The sequence below is a fragment of the Siphateles boraxobius genome, unplaced genomic scaffold (genome assembly GCF_051911475.1).
Source record: "Siphateles boraxobius isolate OS27281-9 unplaced genomic scaffold, OSU_SipBor_1 48, whole genome shotgun sequence".
Taxonomy (NCBI): Eukaryota; Metazoa; Chordata; class Actinopteri; order Cypriniformes; family Leuciscidae; genus Siphateles; species Siphateles boraxobius.
Genome location: NW_027509119.1, coordinates 2,121,482 through 2,137,689, shown reverse-complemented (window position 1 = coordinate 2,137,689; position 16,208 = coordinate 2,121,482). Strand labels below are relative to the sequence as shown.

Sequence of the window (16,208 nt, the reverse complement as noted above, 5' to 3'; positions counted from 1 at the left end):
TCTTCTGTCGAATGCGAAAGAAGATATTTTGAAGTAGGCTATTCGGTAACCAAACCTCATTGACTTCCATAGTATGGAAAATAAAAATGGTATGGTACTACTATGGAAGTCATTCTGTTTGGTTACCGAATAGCCTACTTCAAAATATCTTCTTTTTTGTTCAGGGTGAGTAAATGATAACATAATTTTTATTTTTGGGTGCACCATCCCTTTAAAAGCTGGTATGTCAATGAGGTACAGTTGAAACCATTTTTACAAGTTTATAGACATTATTTTTAAGTTTTATAAAAGGAGGAATGGGCCTAAAAACTGATGTCTTGCCATTAACCAGCATTTCAAATCAATGACACTTATAATGGGGATCTTTAACACATTCCTAGAATTTATTTGACTATACATCTGGCATATATTCCTTTGACTATTTTGACTAAGATTGTTCTTTAATCTCAACATATTTTAGGGATTTTTAGTCAAATATGAATGTGTATACATTTTTACCTTTTTAATCTGTAAAATCACAAAGATTAGATATCCAATAAGATATCCAATAGTAAATGTTTCAGTTTATCCAGCGGATCTTATATATATATATTGTTTTTTAGAGGATCATATTTGTTTCCAGTAGGATTGGCATATTAGAAATTCCAAAATTTTACCAAAAGTACATTTGAAATCTCCACATATTTCAGGGGAAAATAATCAAATAAACTATAACAATGTATTTTAAATTAAAAAAAAAAAAATCCACACCTGTTTCTTCTCCTACACACTCACACATTGGGTTGATTAGTCAGTCAGGTGTGTTAGTTAATAGTTAAGGACTGAAGCCGGAAGCTGTTGCAGCTGATGTTGAAAACCAGCGCGGATTCACCAGGTAAAGTTTCACAAACTATCAATTGTCTGTATGTCGTTGTAAACTATTTTTTAAAAATCGTTAAATATCACTATTAAGCAAATATAAGAGAGTGTCACATGTTAATATGGTGGATAAAATGGTCGATATCAGAATCCAGACTGAATGATTTCGCCATTTTATCACGTTTAAAATTGATCAAAATACGTATGCGGCATGTGCTGTTTCATATCAAGACAATTTTGTTTATTATATCGCACAATAATCAACTAATACTCTAAAATCGAGATACATGTACACACAAGCCTACCTACCTTCGTGCAGTTTTTGCCTGTATATTCCTCTTGTTGATAATCATTCGTCGAAATAGGGAGTTTCCACGTTGGCAGTGCAGCGTTTTTTTTTAATTGCACTGAACAAGTCGATATGCTATTAAACAAAATTAAAAATATTTTTTAGTTACATTCCTATAAATAACGTTTAATAAGCATTTAGTTTTGTTGTTTTTATTTAGGCGCTTTTCTCTTAAAGGGACAGATCACCCCAAAATTATTTTAGGACTTTTAATCCTGTACGAAAATGTTTTTCTCCCCCCATTCTTCTTTTGTAGCCCCCAGAAAAAATTTAAATAAGTATACCACTTGGTGAAGAATAAATAAGCACTTTTCTATTTTTACTATCGCTACTCTTAAATATACGGAGGCTTGTTTACACCACAGAATAAAAAAAGTAATTGCGACTTTTTATCTCGCAATTCTGACTTGTTTTTTTTCTCGCAATTGCAAATTTATATCTCATATTTCTGAGAAAATGAGTCAGAATTGCTTGTTTTAAAATCAGAATTGAGATAAAAAGTCGCAATTATCTTTTACAATTTTTCATTCTGTGGCGAAAACATGCTTCCGTATAAATTTAGTTCTGCGGTGTGAGAATAATTTTAAACTAAAAATATCGTGTAGTCAAAATTAATTTAAGGTCATAGAGAAAATCATAAAAGAATGTGATCCTGCAAAAGTTGTTGTCAGTCTTGTTTTTTTTATTGCGCTGAACAAATCAATGCTAAACACAAAATTAAAGGAACGAGTAACATTTTAGTAACATTCCTATAAATGTAGGAGGGTTTATTTTTTTTAAGTTTAATAAGCATTTAGTTTTGTTTTTTATTTTGGCACTTTTCTCTTAAAGAAAAGATCACCCCAAAATCATTTTAGGACTTTAGTTTATATACCTGGTAATCTTGTATGAAAATGTTGTCCATATTCTTCTTTTGTGGTCCACAGAAGAAATAAAAAACATATTGCTTGGTGAAGAGTAAATAAGAATTTTTTATTTCTACTATATACTCTTAAATATAGCATGTTTCCGTCACAGAATAAAAAATAAAAAGGTAATTGTGATTTTTTTATCTCACAATTCTGAGAAAAGAAGTCAGTCAAATTATCTTTTAAAATGTTCTTATTCATCCATATAAATATATTTCTGCCGCTGCGGTGTAAGAATTTAAACAACAAAATATCATGTAGGTACAATTAATTTGAGGTCATAGAAAAAAAATCATACCCTGCAAGAGATGTTATGTCATCTACCCATGAACAGGTTTTCTGTGTACTTAAAGGGGTGTTTGATTGTGATTTCACTTTTCTAACTTTAGTTAGTGTGTAATGTTGCAGTTTGAGCATAAACAACATCTGCAAAGTTACAACGCTCAAAGTTCAAACAAAGGGAGATATTTTATTTACAGAAATTGCTTTTTAAGGGCTACAACAAAGGGCTGGTAGGGTCCACATGAGCTCCCTCCTGGGTTTATGTAAAATTTACATAAACCCCGCCTCGCAACAACACTCTATGTGGCTCTGCTAAGAACAAGCTCTTGAAGCTCCGCCTCTCTGTGCCGGGAGTAGCCGCTCATTTGCATTTAAAGGGACACGCACACAAAACGACACACGACCGTTTTAACATGCTATAAAAAATTATCTGTGGGGTATTTTTGGCTAAAAGTTCACATACAAACTCTAGGGACATTATTTTACATCTTGTAAAAGGGGCATTATACCCCCCCTTTAAGGAGCTCTGTTTGTGTGTAAAACGTTGTTCCTTCAGGATCTGGATTGAAACTCGTGAGCTGGAGATGGACGAGTCTGACATGCAGTGTGAGGTAGAGCGAGCGTTTCCCTACAGTCCTCAGGCAGGTGAGCTCCAGCTGGCACACACCTGAGCCCATCATCACTGCTCAATGAGGCATGTCCCAGAAGGCCTGTAGGACATCTCTGCTTTCTGTGACAAATGTGAACCCTAGTTCAATGCGCCAAAGACACACTTACAGAGTTTCTGGACCGTACTTTGGCAAGTCCATGAAATTTAGACAGTGGTTTTTAACTAGTTTGGCCATGCGACCCATATTTTCTCATCACTCCCACTGGCCACAATTTTAAATAAACGCTTTAATTATTATGGAAGCTTGTTTCCGCCACAGAATAAAAAAGGTAATTTCTACTTTTTATCTCTCAATCCTGATATCAAGCAGTTGTGTGAAAAAAAGTCAGAATTGCATGATATGAAGTCAGAATTGCATGATATGAAGTCAGAATTGCATGATATGAAGTCAGAATTGCATGATATGAAGTCAGAATTGCATGATATGAAGTCAGAATTGCGTGATATAGTCAGTATTGCGTGATATAAAGTCAGTATTGCGTGATCTAAAGTCAGAATTGCGTGATCTGAAGTCAGAATTGCGTGATCTGAAGTCAGAATTGCGTGATCTGAAGTCAGAATTGCGTGATCTGAAGTCAGAATTGCGTGATATAGTCAGTATTGCGTGATCTAAAGTCAGTATTGCGTGATCTAAAGGCAGAATTGCGTGATCTAAAGTCAGTATTGCGTGATCTAAAGTCAGTATTGCGTGATCTAAAGGCAGAATTGCGTGATCTAAAGGCAGAATTGCGTGATCTAAAGTCAGTATTGCGTGATCTAAAGTCAGTATTGCGTGATCTAAAGTCAGTATTGCGTGATCTAAAGTCAGTATTGCGTGATCTAAAGTCAGTATTGCGTGATCTAAAGGCAGAATTGCGTGATCTAAAGGCAGAATTGCGTGATCTAAAGGCAGAATTGCGTGATCTAAAGGCAGAATTGCGTGATCTAAAGGCAGAATTGCGTGATCTAAAGGCAGAATTGCGTGATCTAAAGGCAGAATTGCGTGATCTAAAGGCAGAATTGCGTGATCTAAAGGCAGAATTGCGTGATCTAAAGGCAGAATTGCGTGATCTAAAGGCAGAATTGCGTGATCTAAAGGCAGAATTGCGTGATCTAAAGGCAGAATTGCGTGATCTAAAGGCAGAATTGCGTGATCTAAAGGCAGAATTGCGTGATCTAAAGGCAGAATTGCGTGATCTAAAGGCAGAATTGCGTGATCTAAAGGCAGAATTGCGTGATCTAAAGGCAGAATTGCGTGATCTAAAGGCAGAATTGCGTGATCTAAAGGCAGAATTGCGTGATCTAAAGGCAGAATTGCGTGATCTAAAGGCAGAATTGCGTGATCTAAAGGCAGAATTGCGTGATCTAAAGGCAGAATTGCGTGATCTAAAGGCAGAATTGCGTGATCTAAAGGCAGAATTGCGTGATCTAAAGGCAGAATTGCGTGATCTAAAGGCAGAATTGCGTGATCTAAAGGCAGAATTGCGTGATCTAAAGGCAGAATTGCGTGATCTAAAGGCAGAATTGCGTGATCTAAAGGCAGAATTGCGTGATCTAAAGGCAGAATTGCGTGATCTAAAGGCAGAATAAAGTCAGTATTGCGTGATATAAAGTCGCAATTGCGTGATACGTCTAATTGTAAGAAAAAAGTCAGAATTGCGAGATGATAAAAGTCTGAAAATTTTTTTCTCAATTGCACGTTATCTCGCAATTCTGACTTTTCCCTTACTCCCACTAGCCAAAATTTTAAATTCAATTAGACATGCTTTAATTCCTATGGAAGCTTGTTTCCGCCACAGAATAAAAAAGTAAATTGTGACTATCTCAGAATTGCGTAAAATAAAATCAGAATTCTGACAAAAAGACTGACTTTTTTTCTCAATTGCACGTTATAATCTCACAATTCTTACTTTATAACTTGCAATTCTAAGAAATAAAGTCAGAATTGCGAGATGTTATCGCAAATGTGAGAAAGTCACAATTATCTTTTAAAAGGTTTTATTCTGTGGCGGAGTAAGATCAGTTTCTGTATGCGATTGTTTTTGTTTCAATAACGTTAATTTAGTAATGCATATAAAATCTCATAGCGAAGTGTTGCACTGTTATCATTTACACGCGTCGCAAACTCCATCTCTGCATTTAAAGTGTTGAGTTTGTGTTGCTTATAATGTTTATCTGGGAAACGCAACGTTTGCAGTTTGATTAGATTTAAACATAATCTTTTACAAACATAAACCAACACAGGAGAATATCTCATCAATTTGTTTCTAAATATGCAAATTGTTGTTTAATGTGATTTCAAAATAGTTTAATCCCTTAAAATAGTTTTATGTCCACATGTTCTTGTTCAAGACATTAGTGGCTGTTGCATTTCTATCGTACAGAAGTTGCGCAATATCAAAGTTTAAGTGAGATTTGAATTGAATGTTGTTTGGCCAGTATTAATATTAAACAGGGATTGTTTAGGTTGGCGCCCTCTGCAGGCATTTGTTATAATGCTTAATATACATGCGTTGATTGTTTATATTATCTATATTGAATAATGTATTGTACATGTTCAATAAAATCAAATAATTACTTGCTTTTGATACTTTTTGAACCGATTATTTTTGCCTCATTGTTGTTTTATATGCATTTTAAATGATTTTAAAGGCCATTGTTCACTTGGGTCTATTTTTATTAACAAAAAAGTCTGATTATCATCAAAATAATCGACCGATTACCCAAATAATTATTAGTGACAGCCCTAGATTAGTTAAAACATTTAAAAATGCACCTGAATTTTGTGTACCTTGAAGTGTTGACTGAAGCTATTAGGGATGCACTGATGCACCGATATGAAGATTTTGGCCAAAACCCGATAATTCTTGATATCTGAAAGCCAATAACTGATATATTGGCTGATAAATCTCTAAATCCAATTTTTTTATAATTTTTGAGAGCCTGATTACAAAAACAAGTCAGATCATTACAACCCACGTCCCAAGCACACAATTATAATGTTCTTATTATAATTTTATGTAGCCGATACAACAGACTTCACTGTATTTTCCTTTTTTTTTTTTTTTTAAGTGATTTAATCATATTTCAAGCAATTCAAAACCCTAATGATGAGCAGTGCGCATCTGAAGTGTCTCAGCTGAAGGAAATAATACATTATTTATCGGCGCTAATATATTTTGGCCAATTTGTGTTATCGATAACGATAACATTACAAATGAACATATATCTACCGATATTGTGGCCGATATATCAGGCATCCCTGAAAGCTATTGAACATTTCCAACATCAAAACCAGGAAAAAAAGAACCAGTTCGATTAACACACAATGATCGCGTGGTTGTTTGTCAGTGATTTGATAATACAAAAAAAAAAAAAAAAATTAAGTTAACAAAAAAAATCAAACAATTGTTTGTCTGCAAACATTATAATTAATGTGAAGAATACTTGTCTGAAGATCACTTTTTGATAAAGTTGACCTTTGCTTAAATATGTGGTTTTATTCGATAAACATTTTACCCAAATATCAGTTACAAGAAATTTGAGAATATTAGAAAAACAAATATTCAGTGTGTGTTTCAGCACCATTTTTAAACCAACATAGATATCCAGTGTGTTTGTACAATTGGACTTCTGTCTTTAAACCTACTCAATCATATGGCGTAAATATCGCACGATCCATGGACTTGCCGTTCATTATTTAAAATACAACGTTAATATTTGATATGATTCTAATAAAATTGTATAATCTTGCCTTCCTCAGGATTGTTCTTCAATATGACCCATGAAGAGAGAATAGATTCTGATAGGAGATCTATCTATGTGGGAAATGTAAGCTCATATTTGAATGGTACTTTTCATATTGTATTTCAGTCATGTTTGCAGTGTGTGTTTATGCAGTATTGTTTGATTTACAGGTGGATTATGGAGCAACCGCCGACGAATTGGAGATGTACTTTAATGGCTGTGGCCACGTAAACAGAGTTACAATCCCGTATAATAGATTCACAGGCCATCCAAAAGGGTATGTATCCTTCTGGCTGCAAAACTAATGATATTTTCACATCGAGCGTGTTTTATGTGTGTGTTTTCCCTGTAGTTTCGCCTACATTGAGTTCTCGGAGAGGGAGTCGGTGAGGACCGCCTTGACTTTAGATGAAACCCTATTCAGAGGGCGTGTCATCAAGGTGAGATGAAAATACATTGCATGATGGGAATGAGGCTACGTTCACACCACAATTATTTTTTTAATCTAATATTTTGCCTTTATTTAGCACACATTGTATCCATTAGTTTCACTCTTGAGCCTATGGAAACATGTAGAACCGTATGGTAAAAAGTTGTGAAATTTGGCACACATATAAAGCACAGTCTGAACATCGACCACAGCCAATTTGGAGCCTCTAGCTCTCTAGCGCCACCAACTGGCCAAAGTTGCACTCATGCACTTTTGAACTGTAAGGGCTAAAAACAAAACAAAAAATTCACCTTCTGGTTCCTTGAACGAATTTGACAAAGCGTATTCTGACCAAACTTGGTGTGTTAGGACAACCATTAGCTGAGGATACCTGCACTGTTTTGAGACAGTGCCACCTAGTGGCCAGGAAATATGAAAAATTTTTGCTTTATAACTTCTGGACATTTTGGCCAAAAATCTAAAAAATAAATTGGTCTGTTTAGATTCGGTGTAGCATGCAGAGTCGAACGATACCTGCTTTTCCCATATTGCTCATTTTGGGCGTCAGCCATTTTGAATTTTGTGGAAAAAAGCTGTTTTACAGGAACACATTGGTGTATTGTTACAAAACTCTATCAGCACCATGCCTTATAATGAAGTGTAATTTACCTATCGTAATGAAACTGGTCTTGATAGATTCCCTCGGTCATGCTGAGAACATAGAAACCAATTTTGCCATAGTCGGACGAATTTTCTATCTGATGTTTTTTTTTCTGTAAAAAAGTACTTTTTCAAACTCCTAGACCGTTTGTCCAATTTTCACCAAATTTAATTCAGATCATCTTAAGACCATGCAGGCAAAATGTAATGGATTTCGTGCTAAGCGGACGCTAACCACAAAAAATGAATTTGGTCACAGCACCACCTATTGGTCAAAAGTGATAAGCAATTAAATTATATTACTAATGATTCTATTTATGATTTTTCAGCCCTTTTGACTAAAATCACCTTAGGATTTCTTTAATTCCTCATTGTCGCAGTTGGTCTGATGCTCCCTGCCAAGCTTAGCTCCTCTTTTTGCCTATTTCTGCGGTTTTTCGCCCCTTATTTGCTGCCTGCAGCTATATATTTATTTTTGTTTTCTTCCAATAGACATGTTATGGTAGGCTGTTGTATGCATGTGGTCAAGTTTACTATTGCCAATCCAATATGGGCCACAGTTTAATGAAAACAAACTCACAAAAAAGGTGAAAATCAGAATTTGGCTTCATTTACACCACAAGATAAAAGTGCCTTAGTGTCTACAAGTGTTGGTTTCCTTGTAATGAATCTGTTTTTGTTTCTGAAATACAAATCTGTGATGGTAAACCTTTTAAATTCAAACTCTGTGGACTAGGTATTGCCAAAAAGAACAAATATTCCCGGTTTCAGGACTACAGATACGTACTTGCGTGGAGGCTGGTCCCGAGGACGGGGATCCCGTGCCTCCAGGTTTTACCCATTAAGAGGCTGCCACTTCATTAGGTCAGTTCAGCCAATACATAACCGTACCTCACATGATATGGACCTTTAATTATCCCAGATTTCCACAGTGGTCCGTGGCCTTGCACTCTTCATATATGCTTATTCTCTAACCGTAATGATATTAAATATCCACATACTGAAAAATGTCCATAATCCTTTCGATTTGTGACGCCTAAAAACTAATGCAAGTGATCATAGTGGTTAACAATCATATTGTGCTTTCTCGGAAGTGTGGCATTTCTCTGTAAATCCATCGTTTGACTTTCTTTAATGATGTTATAAAAATTGTACTTTTTGTTTTAGGGAAAATGGAAGAGCTCGCCCATGGGTTGATTCTTTTTGATATTCATTTTTGATTTTTCTGTTATCTTCAAAGCACTTCTTGGTGCTAATTAAAGTACATGCTGCATGAAGGGAGTTCAGTTTAGTATTATTATGATTATTTTGTGTGTGTGTGTATCTTGTATGACACTACAGAAAGCTTCTGTTGAGTGGTTACTATTTTATTTACATTTTATACGATTTCTTTAAAATACCATGCCTGTGAGAGGCCGAAATGCCTTGTGAATTTCAGTACTTTTTCTATTTTTGCTTTTTCAGTGCTTAGACTTGAGCAAAATCACTGTAAATAAAAACAATATCATCACGAGTCATTTTATTAAACACAAATTCTTTCTTTATTTTCACCAAACAAACACCACACAATGGACACTGATGTAAATATATGTATATACAGTTGTAAAGCGAGGAGATCAGCAAGTCTGCACCATCATGGCTGAAACTATACTGTCAAAAGCCCTGAGGAGAGAGAACAATATTATATTAGTGTATCAGTAGCTGGTCACACAATAAATACTCACTGTATTCAGCAAAGGAACTTACTTTGATTGAATTGGATCACCGGGATTGTAGAATGGGTTACACATTACATCAGTGAAGGAGTTGTGCAACTTTCTGAACATCTGAGGAAAAAGAAAAAAAGCTCTTAACTCATTACATGTGATCGACACATCTCGTCTTTTTTTGTTGCAAAATTTACACAGTACACCCATGTAACTCACACTTCTAATTTCGTTGTCTCTCAGAGATGCGTTGGAAGAATCGACAACAATCACAAACTTCACTTTGGAGTTTGTCACGTAGCCATATCTGTAATTCTTTTTAAGATAATGTTTGGATGAACATGCTGTGCATTAGAAAGCAACCCGTCTTAAAGGGAAAGTACACCCAAAAATTAAAATTCTTGTCATTTACTTTGCATCTTGCATTTCTTCCTTCTGTGGAGCACAAAATAAGATATTTTGGATAATGTTAACTAAAAAGCTTGGGTGATCAATGATGTTCACTGAGTGGACAAATTTATCTTCTACAAAAAAAAAAAATCATACCGTTTTGAAAAATGTAAATTTTTGGGTGAACTAACACTTTAAAGATTCGTTGTGTACATGTGTCTGTGTGTAAAATTATAGAATTTAATGACAGCAAATCACAAGCTGTCAGTAGATATAGAATACCGGCACAATTTTCACTCATTGCGATAATCTTAAAAATATAAACTGATATAATCCTTCTATCACTGTTAGTTCAACAATTCTTCAACTAGTAATGCATGACTTTATGCATTTAATCTCACTTTATTAAGCAATGTCTTTGCTGCTGATCCAATTCAACCATACTAATAAGCAAAAATTACTTCAGATATATATCATATTATTTCAATTATTTTGTTTTTATTGGTGATAAATTTTCTTTCGTGATCGAGAACAGCGGAAAATAGCGCAAGGTTACACATTACTTTCTATAAAAAGTAACTAAGTACCGTAATTAGTTACTTTTTTACGAAGTAATACATTACTTCTAAAAGTAACTTTTGCCAATACTGCATCACAATAAGGATAATGAAACTTCTGTTTCATGTAAGGATACACTTTGTAGTCCTCGGTTGGATACAGGAGTCCCAGGTAAAGCTCCCGCTGGTCGGCCAAAGCTTTTCCCCCACTGGAGATCTTCTCCTCCACCACGTCCAGGGAAGTGTGCACTGTGTAGTGGAACTTGAGTTCTCCCTGTGTAGGGACACTCCGAATGTACAGGGGATAGTTCTGCAGAGATCAACGTAACGTTAGAGGCGAGTGTGCTATTACAGGGAACACAACCATTTCAGCATGCAATTAGAAATTATTGTGCATTATTTAACATTGAGAGTTACGTAATCAGATTACTTTTTTCAAGTAATGTAACATGTTACGCATTTAATGTCACTTTTTTTAACCAATGTCCTTGCTTAGAGGCAGGTTTGCTATTACAGGGAACAACCATTTTAGCATGCAATTAGAAATTGTGCATTATTTAACATTGTAACTTGAGTTACATAATTAGATTACTTTTTTTCAAGTAACTAGTGAAGTAACGCACTACTTTGTATTTTATTTCCCTTTATTAACCGTTGTCCTTGGAGGCAGGTTTGCTATTACATGGAACAACCATTTTAGCATGCAATTAGAAATTATTGTGCATGATTTAACATTGTAACTTGAGTTATGTAATCAGATTACTTTTTCAAGTAACTAGTAACGTATGTATTTAATCTCACTTTATTAACAAATGTCCTTCCTAGCATAGAGGCAGGTTTGCTATTACAGGGAACACAACCATTTCAGCATGCAATTAGAAATTAATGTGCGCTATTTTGGCATAAGCATAAACTAACATCAGTCACTAACTCTTGCCAAGTGCAAATGGACAGATGAAGATAATTTCTTACACTGCTGTGTTTGAGATCTGATCCTCTGTCGTCAATACAAGAAAGCTTATAAAATAAACCCAAAACCATTATTTATGTTCTTGCATTTATTGATTGAAGTGCCTGTATAATATGATCAGCTTATCACAGTTTTAAAATATCATGATTGATCAGGTAAACAGGGATGTAAGACTTTTCAGTGTACTTTAACTGGACCCATAAAGATTTGGCAAAATAAGACCATGTAAAGTCTTCGTCTGTTTTTCTTGTAATTATATATTTATTTATTTATTTTAAAACTTTTCCTATATGTGAGACGGGATGTCATAATTCATTTAAGTACATTTGATTAAATCTATACAGTCGTCCATGTTTTTTATACAAATGCGGTAATATTAAAGTTTGAGATGCAAACACTCTGACTTACAAACACACTCCAGTCTCACACGAAACAAACAATGCAGGGTTATCAACAAACTCGGTTTATTGTATTTTAAGCCTACACTGCACTTGTGCCATTTCAATGCGGTCTTGCTAAATTTTAATAAAAACATCACGTAAAATATATTTGAGACGCATATGAATGTAACTAATCAGGCGCGATTGCGACACATATCAGAAACTCTTCGCATTAATTCATCAAATCCGATTAATCTAGCGTGTCTTCAAACATTAACAATAAATGCTTTGATGTATCTTAAAAAGATCACATGTTTTTTATTTACCTCCTTCGCGATGACTGCTATACACACCGCCATGATGATGACGCTACAGACACCGGTCACATGACACGCAAAAGTCACATGACTCATAGTTTCACACTTTGCAGTGTAGAATGTTTAGGACGCTTAAAAGTTCCGCTTCCTGAAATTTAGCATGTGTTTTAAGATTTGAAGGAAAGGTACAATGTGTTTTCAGGCTGTCATCTGTGTGTTATGGACAGCATGTGTGTGTCAGACTGCAGGAAACCAGCATGATCCTAATATCATCATCATGCTTATGGATGATGTAAGTGCTTTATGGGTCTTTCATTAGAGGTTTGACTGACCAACTCAGAATCACACTGAAACATACAGTTTGTGTTTATATAGTGTGCAGTTCAATAGTACGAGCAATACGTGTGTAGCCTATTTGTGCAACATATATTTGATCTGTGTAATACATTTGTGTTGTTTTGATGTTTATTTGTTTTTAGGTGCTTTAACTCGTAATTTCAACTTGTAAACTGGGAATTTTCTGAGCTGTACACGTGACCGCTGCAGATTCAATATGTGAACGCATCGTATATTGTGTATAAATTGCGCGTTCTATTTTTTTTGTTGTATTTTACAATTTGCAATATGCAGTGTTGATCACAATATTCCAAATAGACTATATTATGAATTTATTATGTTCTGCCCGTATTTTTGAAACCCGAATTCCATTCACGCTAAGTGCAATCAAACATCAAAACATTTATTATTATACATTATGATCATGATCATGCTTTCATAAGCCTACTGAATATTTGTATGTGTATCGCAAAAAAAAAATTCCAGGCTGTCATTCAAAGAAATTGTGAACACATGCAAAAACAGAGAGCACCAACGAAATATTAATAACTGTTTATGCTTGCTTTTTCCTGTGAGATTTTTGTTTTTCCTATGCATTATTTTTGTATATTAAAATAAAACCTGTAGCTGTAGTTTTTCCTTTTTTGTCAGATAAATAACTTCTTCCCTCATGTTTAAATGTAGTCAATAACTGTAACCCTCTTTATCTTTGATCACCAAAATGACATATTTAAAAGTTTTTTCCTTGGAAAAAAAAGTTATTCATGTCTTAAAATATTGAATGTAACTCGACACCCTTGCCTCATTTAGTATTCGTGGTTCTATGAATATGTAAATGAGCCCCGCCTCCACTCACTCACTCACTCACTCAGAGATCCACTCGTTGACGATCACACGTTGATCTGATTGGTTACAAGGTAGTTTGTGACGTCAGAAACACCAGCGATTTCAAACCGTGTTTTTGAGACTGTCTTTGGTTCACTGCAGTTTTAAGGAGAAAATACTCAGCAATGCTGTCGACTTATGAATTTACACATGGTTAGTCTTAAAGCATATTAAAAACACCACGTAGACATATAAACAACATTAAAAGCTTGATTTTCACCACAGGGGGACTTTAAAATATTTAAAAAATATGAAATATTTTACTCATATTGTGATGGTATATATATATATATATATATATATATATATATATATATATATATATATATATATATATTTACCATGAATTGTAATTGTATGCTGATGCTCACATGCTCAGTGTGTGTGTGTGTGTGTGTGTGTGTGTGTGTGTGTGTGTGTGTGTGTGTGTGTGTGTGTGTGTGTGTGTGTGTGTGTGTGTGTGTGTGTGTGTGTGTGTGTGTGTGTGTGTGCAGATGGGATGGGGTGATTTGGGGATATTCGGGGAGCCGTCCAAGGAAACCCCGAGCTTGGATCTGATGGCCGCTCAGGGAATGATGTTCCCGAACTTCTACGCTGCGAACCCTCTGTGTTCCCCCTGTATGTGCTGCTTTATTCAATTCTTTTCGAAATTGCTTTATTGGCTTGACTGTAAATAATACAATATTGCCAAAGCTTGGAATACATAGAATACTAATAAAATAAAAAAACATCAAAATAATAGAAGAAAATATTATAACATAACTTAAAACGTTGGTTTATTTTATGTGCTCCTTTATCTCTCCATCATAATTGCATAGTGTTTACTGTACTGTACGATGACTATGGTAAACACTATAAACAGGCTGCGTCGCGTATTCATTTATATCAGGTTATTATCTTGGAAATAAATGTAGGTATTTATTTTGCCATTCCAAGCAAACAATAAAGTAATGTTAATTATTTAATTTAAGTGCTGTAGCTCCGGTTATATACTATGGAAGCTTGTTTCCGCCACAAAATAAAACATTTTAAAAGATAATTATGACGTTATCTCACAATTGTGAGTTTTGCGAGTTATAAAGTCGGAATTGTGAGAAAAAAACGTGCATTTTTGACTTTTTTTCTCGCAATTGAGTTTATATCTCACAAATCTGACTTTATAAAAAACACGCAATGGAAACTTTATTTCACGCAATTCTGCGAAAAAAATTGTGAATCTTGAGATAAAAAGTCGCAATTACGTTTTTTATTTGTTATTCTGTGGCGGAAACAAGCTTCCATAGTATACAGTCCTGAACGATCAAAGTGCACGACAAATAAAGTTATTTTCTGCCAAAGAAAAGAATTGATTCTGAACTGCTGAAACGAGTTGTCAGTAATTCCCGTCTCATTTCCTGTTACAAACCAATGTAATATTGTAACTAATTAGCATAATGCCAGCTTGTGGTCTTGATTGGCTGAGCAGCGTCTCTTAGCTCCGCCCTCAAACACTGTAGTTTATCTGAGACTTGAAGTGTTGCTCATGTATTAAGCGCTGAAGAAGCTGAAATTAAAATATGGTAATAGGCATTTCGTTTGCTGTAAGTGTTCGACCAATCACAACTGACTCAATAACTTACTCATTTAGAGTGATTTACCGCCACCTTCTGGCAGTTTTAGTTTCTTATTTAGAGTATCATTGCATTTATTTATTTTTATTTTCATATTTTGGAATAGTTCTGTTTATTTACATTTACTCACCCTCACGTAAATTATGACTTTCTTAAACATACAAATAAGATATTTTGAAGAATGTCAGTAATCAAACTGTTTTGGTCTGTAAATATATATAAATACCAATTCAGACAGTGCTTCTGAAAACAGTCATGGCCGTCGCAGCCTAAAAGTTGAAGTGCAATAAATTTGATGTTGATTTCAAATAAAATATCTACTTTTTTAAATGTTTATTTGATGCTTTTCTCGTTCAACACAATAATGACTTTAAATGATCTCTCAGCCACATTAGATGCATGATTAAATTAAATTAAATTAATCACTTGACAGCCCTACAAATAATATATGAAGCATTCATTATACAGTATATCCTTCAAAACATTTCAATGCACTTCTTTTTTCTGAAGAAATCGATTTACATATTTTGTTCGCGGTGACATATTGAATTTATTGATTTACATTGAGAGGCTAACAATATGTAATTAGTATTACAATGCAATTGCAAATATTTTACTGTTCATTATTATTTTTTTCGTCCACTATTCTTCATGCGTTTTTATTCCACGAGACGTGTGCGACTGCATGATAGTGAGAGCACAACTTATTATGCTAATATGGATAATACACTGGCAGTTCTGAAATATGCTAATTATGCATAATTTGGGATATTTGAATGGACTTGCTATGCAGAGCAGATCTTCTTTTAGTCCTCTTTTCAATTCTAATTAATTTTTAAGCAAATAAGGCTTATCAATTGTTAATCTCACATGTGTGAGATGAAGGAGCCCGAGGCACTCGTCGTACCTGCCGTCATTATAGAGCTTTTGCTTCACAAGCTTAATTAGTATTTTAATCACAAAGTAGATAGAGGAGAACTTCCTAATCCTAATATCCAGGGTGAGCTCTCTCGTGTCCAACGCCTCGTTTCTTTCTCTCTCTCTCTTTGAAATCAAGTCTTAAATACTATACGATTTAAACGCCAGGGAATGCATACGTGTTATGGACGAGCATATTCAACTTTGATTTGATTTTTACACTTATTCCTAAAGAGCAAGCAAGAGTTTGCAGTAG

General features: G+C 34.6%; 3 protein-coding genes across 5 annotated transcripts in view; 2 read left to right on the top strand and 1 right to left on the bottom strand.

Annotated features, from left to right (window-relative positions):
* Positions 1-773: 773 nt before the first annotated feature.
* pabpn1l (PABPN1 like, cytoplasmic) lies at positions 774-9,396 on the top strand. 2 transcript variants are annotated; one of them, XM_077201580.1, is made up of 7 exons: positions 774-874; positions 2,954-3,042; positions 6,810-6,877; positions 6,964-7,070; positions 7,146-7,233; positions 8,620-8,747; positions 9,051-9,396. In XM_077201580.1, exons 2-7 carry the CDS (start codon positions 2,982-2,984, stop codon positions 9,088-9,090), a joined length of 492 nt encoding a protein of 163 aa, XP_077057695.1. In that variant the 5' UTR covers positions 774-874; positions 2,954-2,981; the 3' UTR covers positions 9,091-9,396. The 2 variants fall into 2 exon arrangements, with proteins under 2 accessions (XP_077057695.1, XP_077057694.1); XM_077201579.1 differs by having other exon boundaries at positions 8,620-9,396.
* Positions 9,397-9,400: 4 nt separating this feature from the next.
* Positions 9,401-12,341, bottom strand: trappc2l (trafficking protein particle complex subunit 2L). The gene is made up of 5 exons (XM_077201582.1): positions 12,213-12,341; positions 10,674-10,846; positions 9,809-9,896; positions 9,630-9,709; positions 9,401-9,545 (listed from the first exon to the last, which is right to left on the bottom strand). Exons 1-5 carry the CDS (start codon positions 12,297-12,299, stop codon positions 9,500-9,502), a joined length of 474 nt encoding a protein of 157 aa, XP_077057697.1. The 5' UTR covers positions 12,300-12,341; the 3' UTR covers positions 9,401-9,499.
* The window catches only part of galns (galactosamine (N-acetyl)-6-sulfatase), a 67,169-nt gene continuing 63,224 nt past the window's right edge, over positions 12,264-16,208 (top strand). The window contains exons 1-2 of one of the 2 annotated variants that reach the window (XM_077201559.1): positions 12,264-12,495; positions 13,919-14,042. In XM_077201559.1, the coding sequence (XP_077057674.1) occupies positions 12,394-12,495; positions 13,919-14,042 (226 nt within the window). In that variant the 5' untranslated portion in view covers positions 12,264-12,393. The remainder of the gene's footprint in view (positions 12,496-13,918; positions 14,043-16,208) is intronic. The other variant, XM_077201558.1, reaches the window with a different exon arrangement.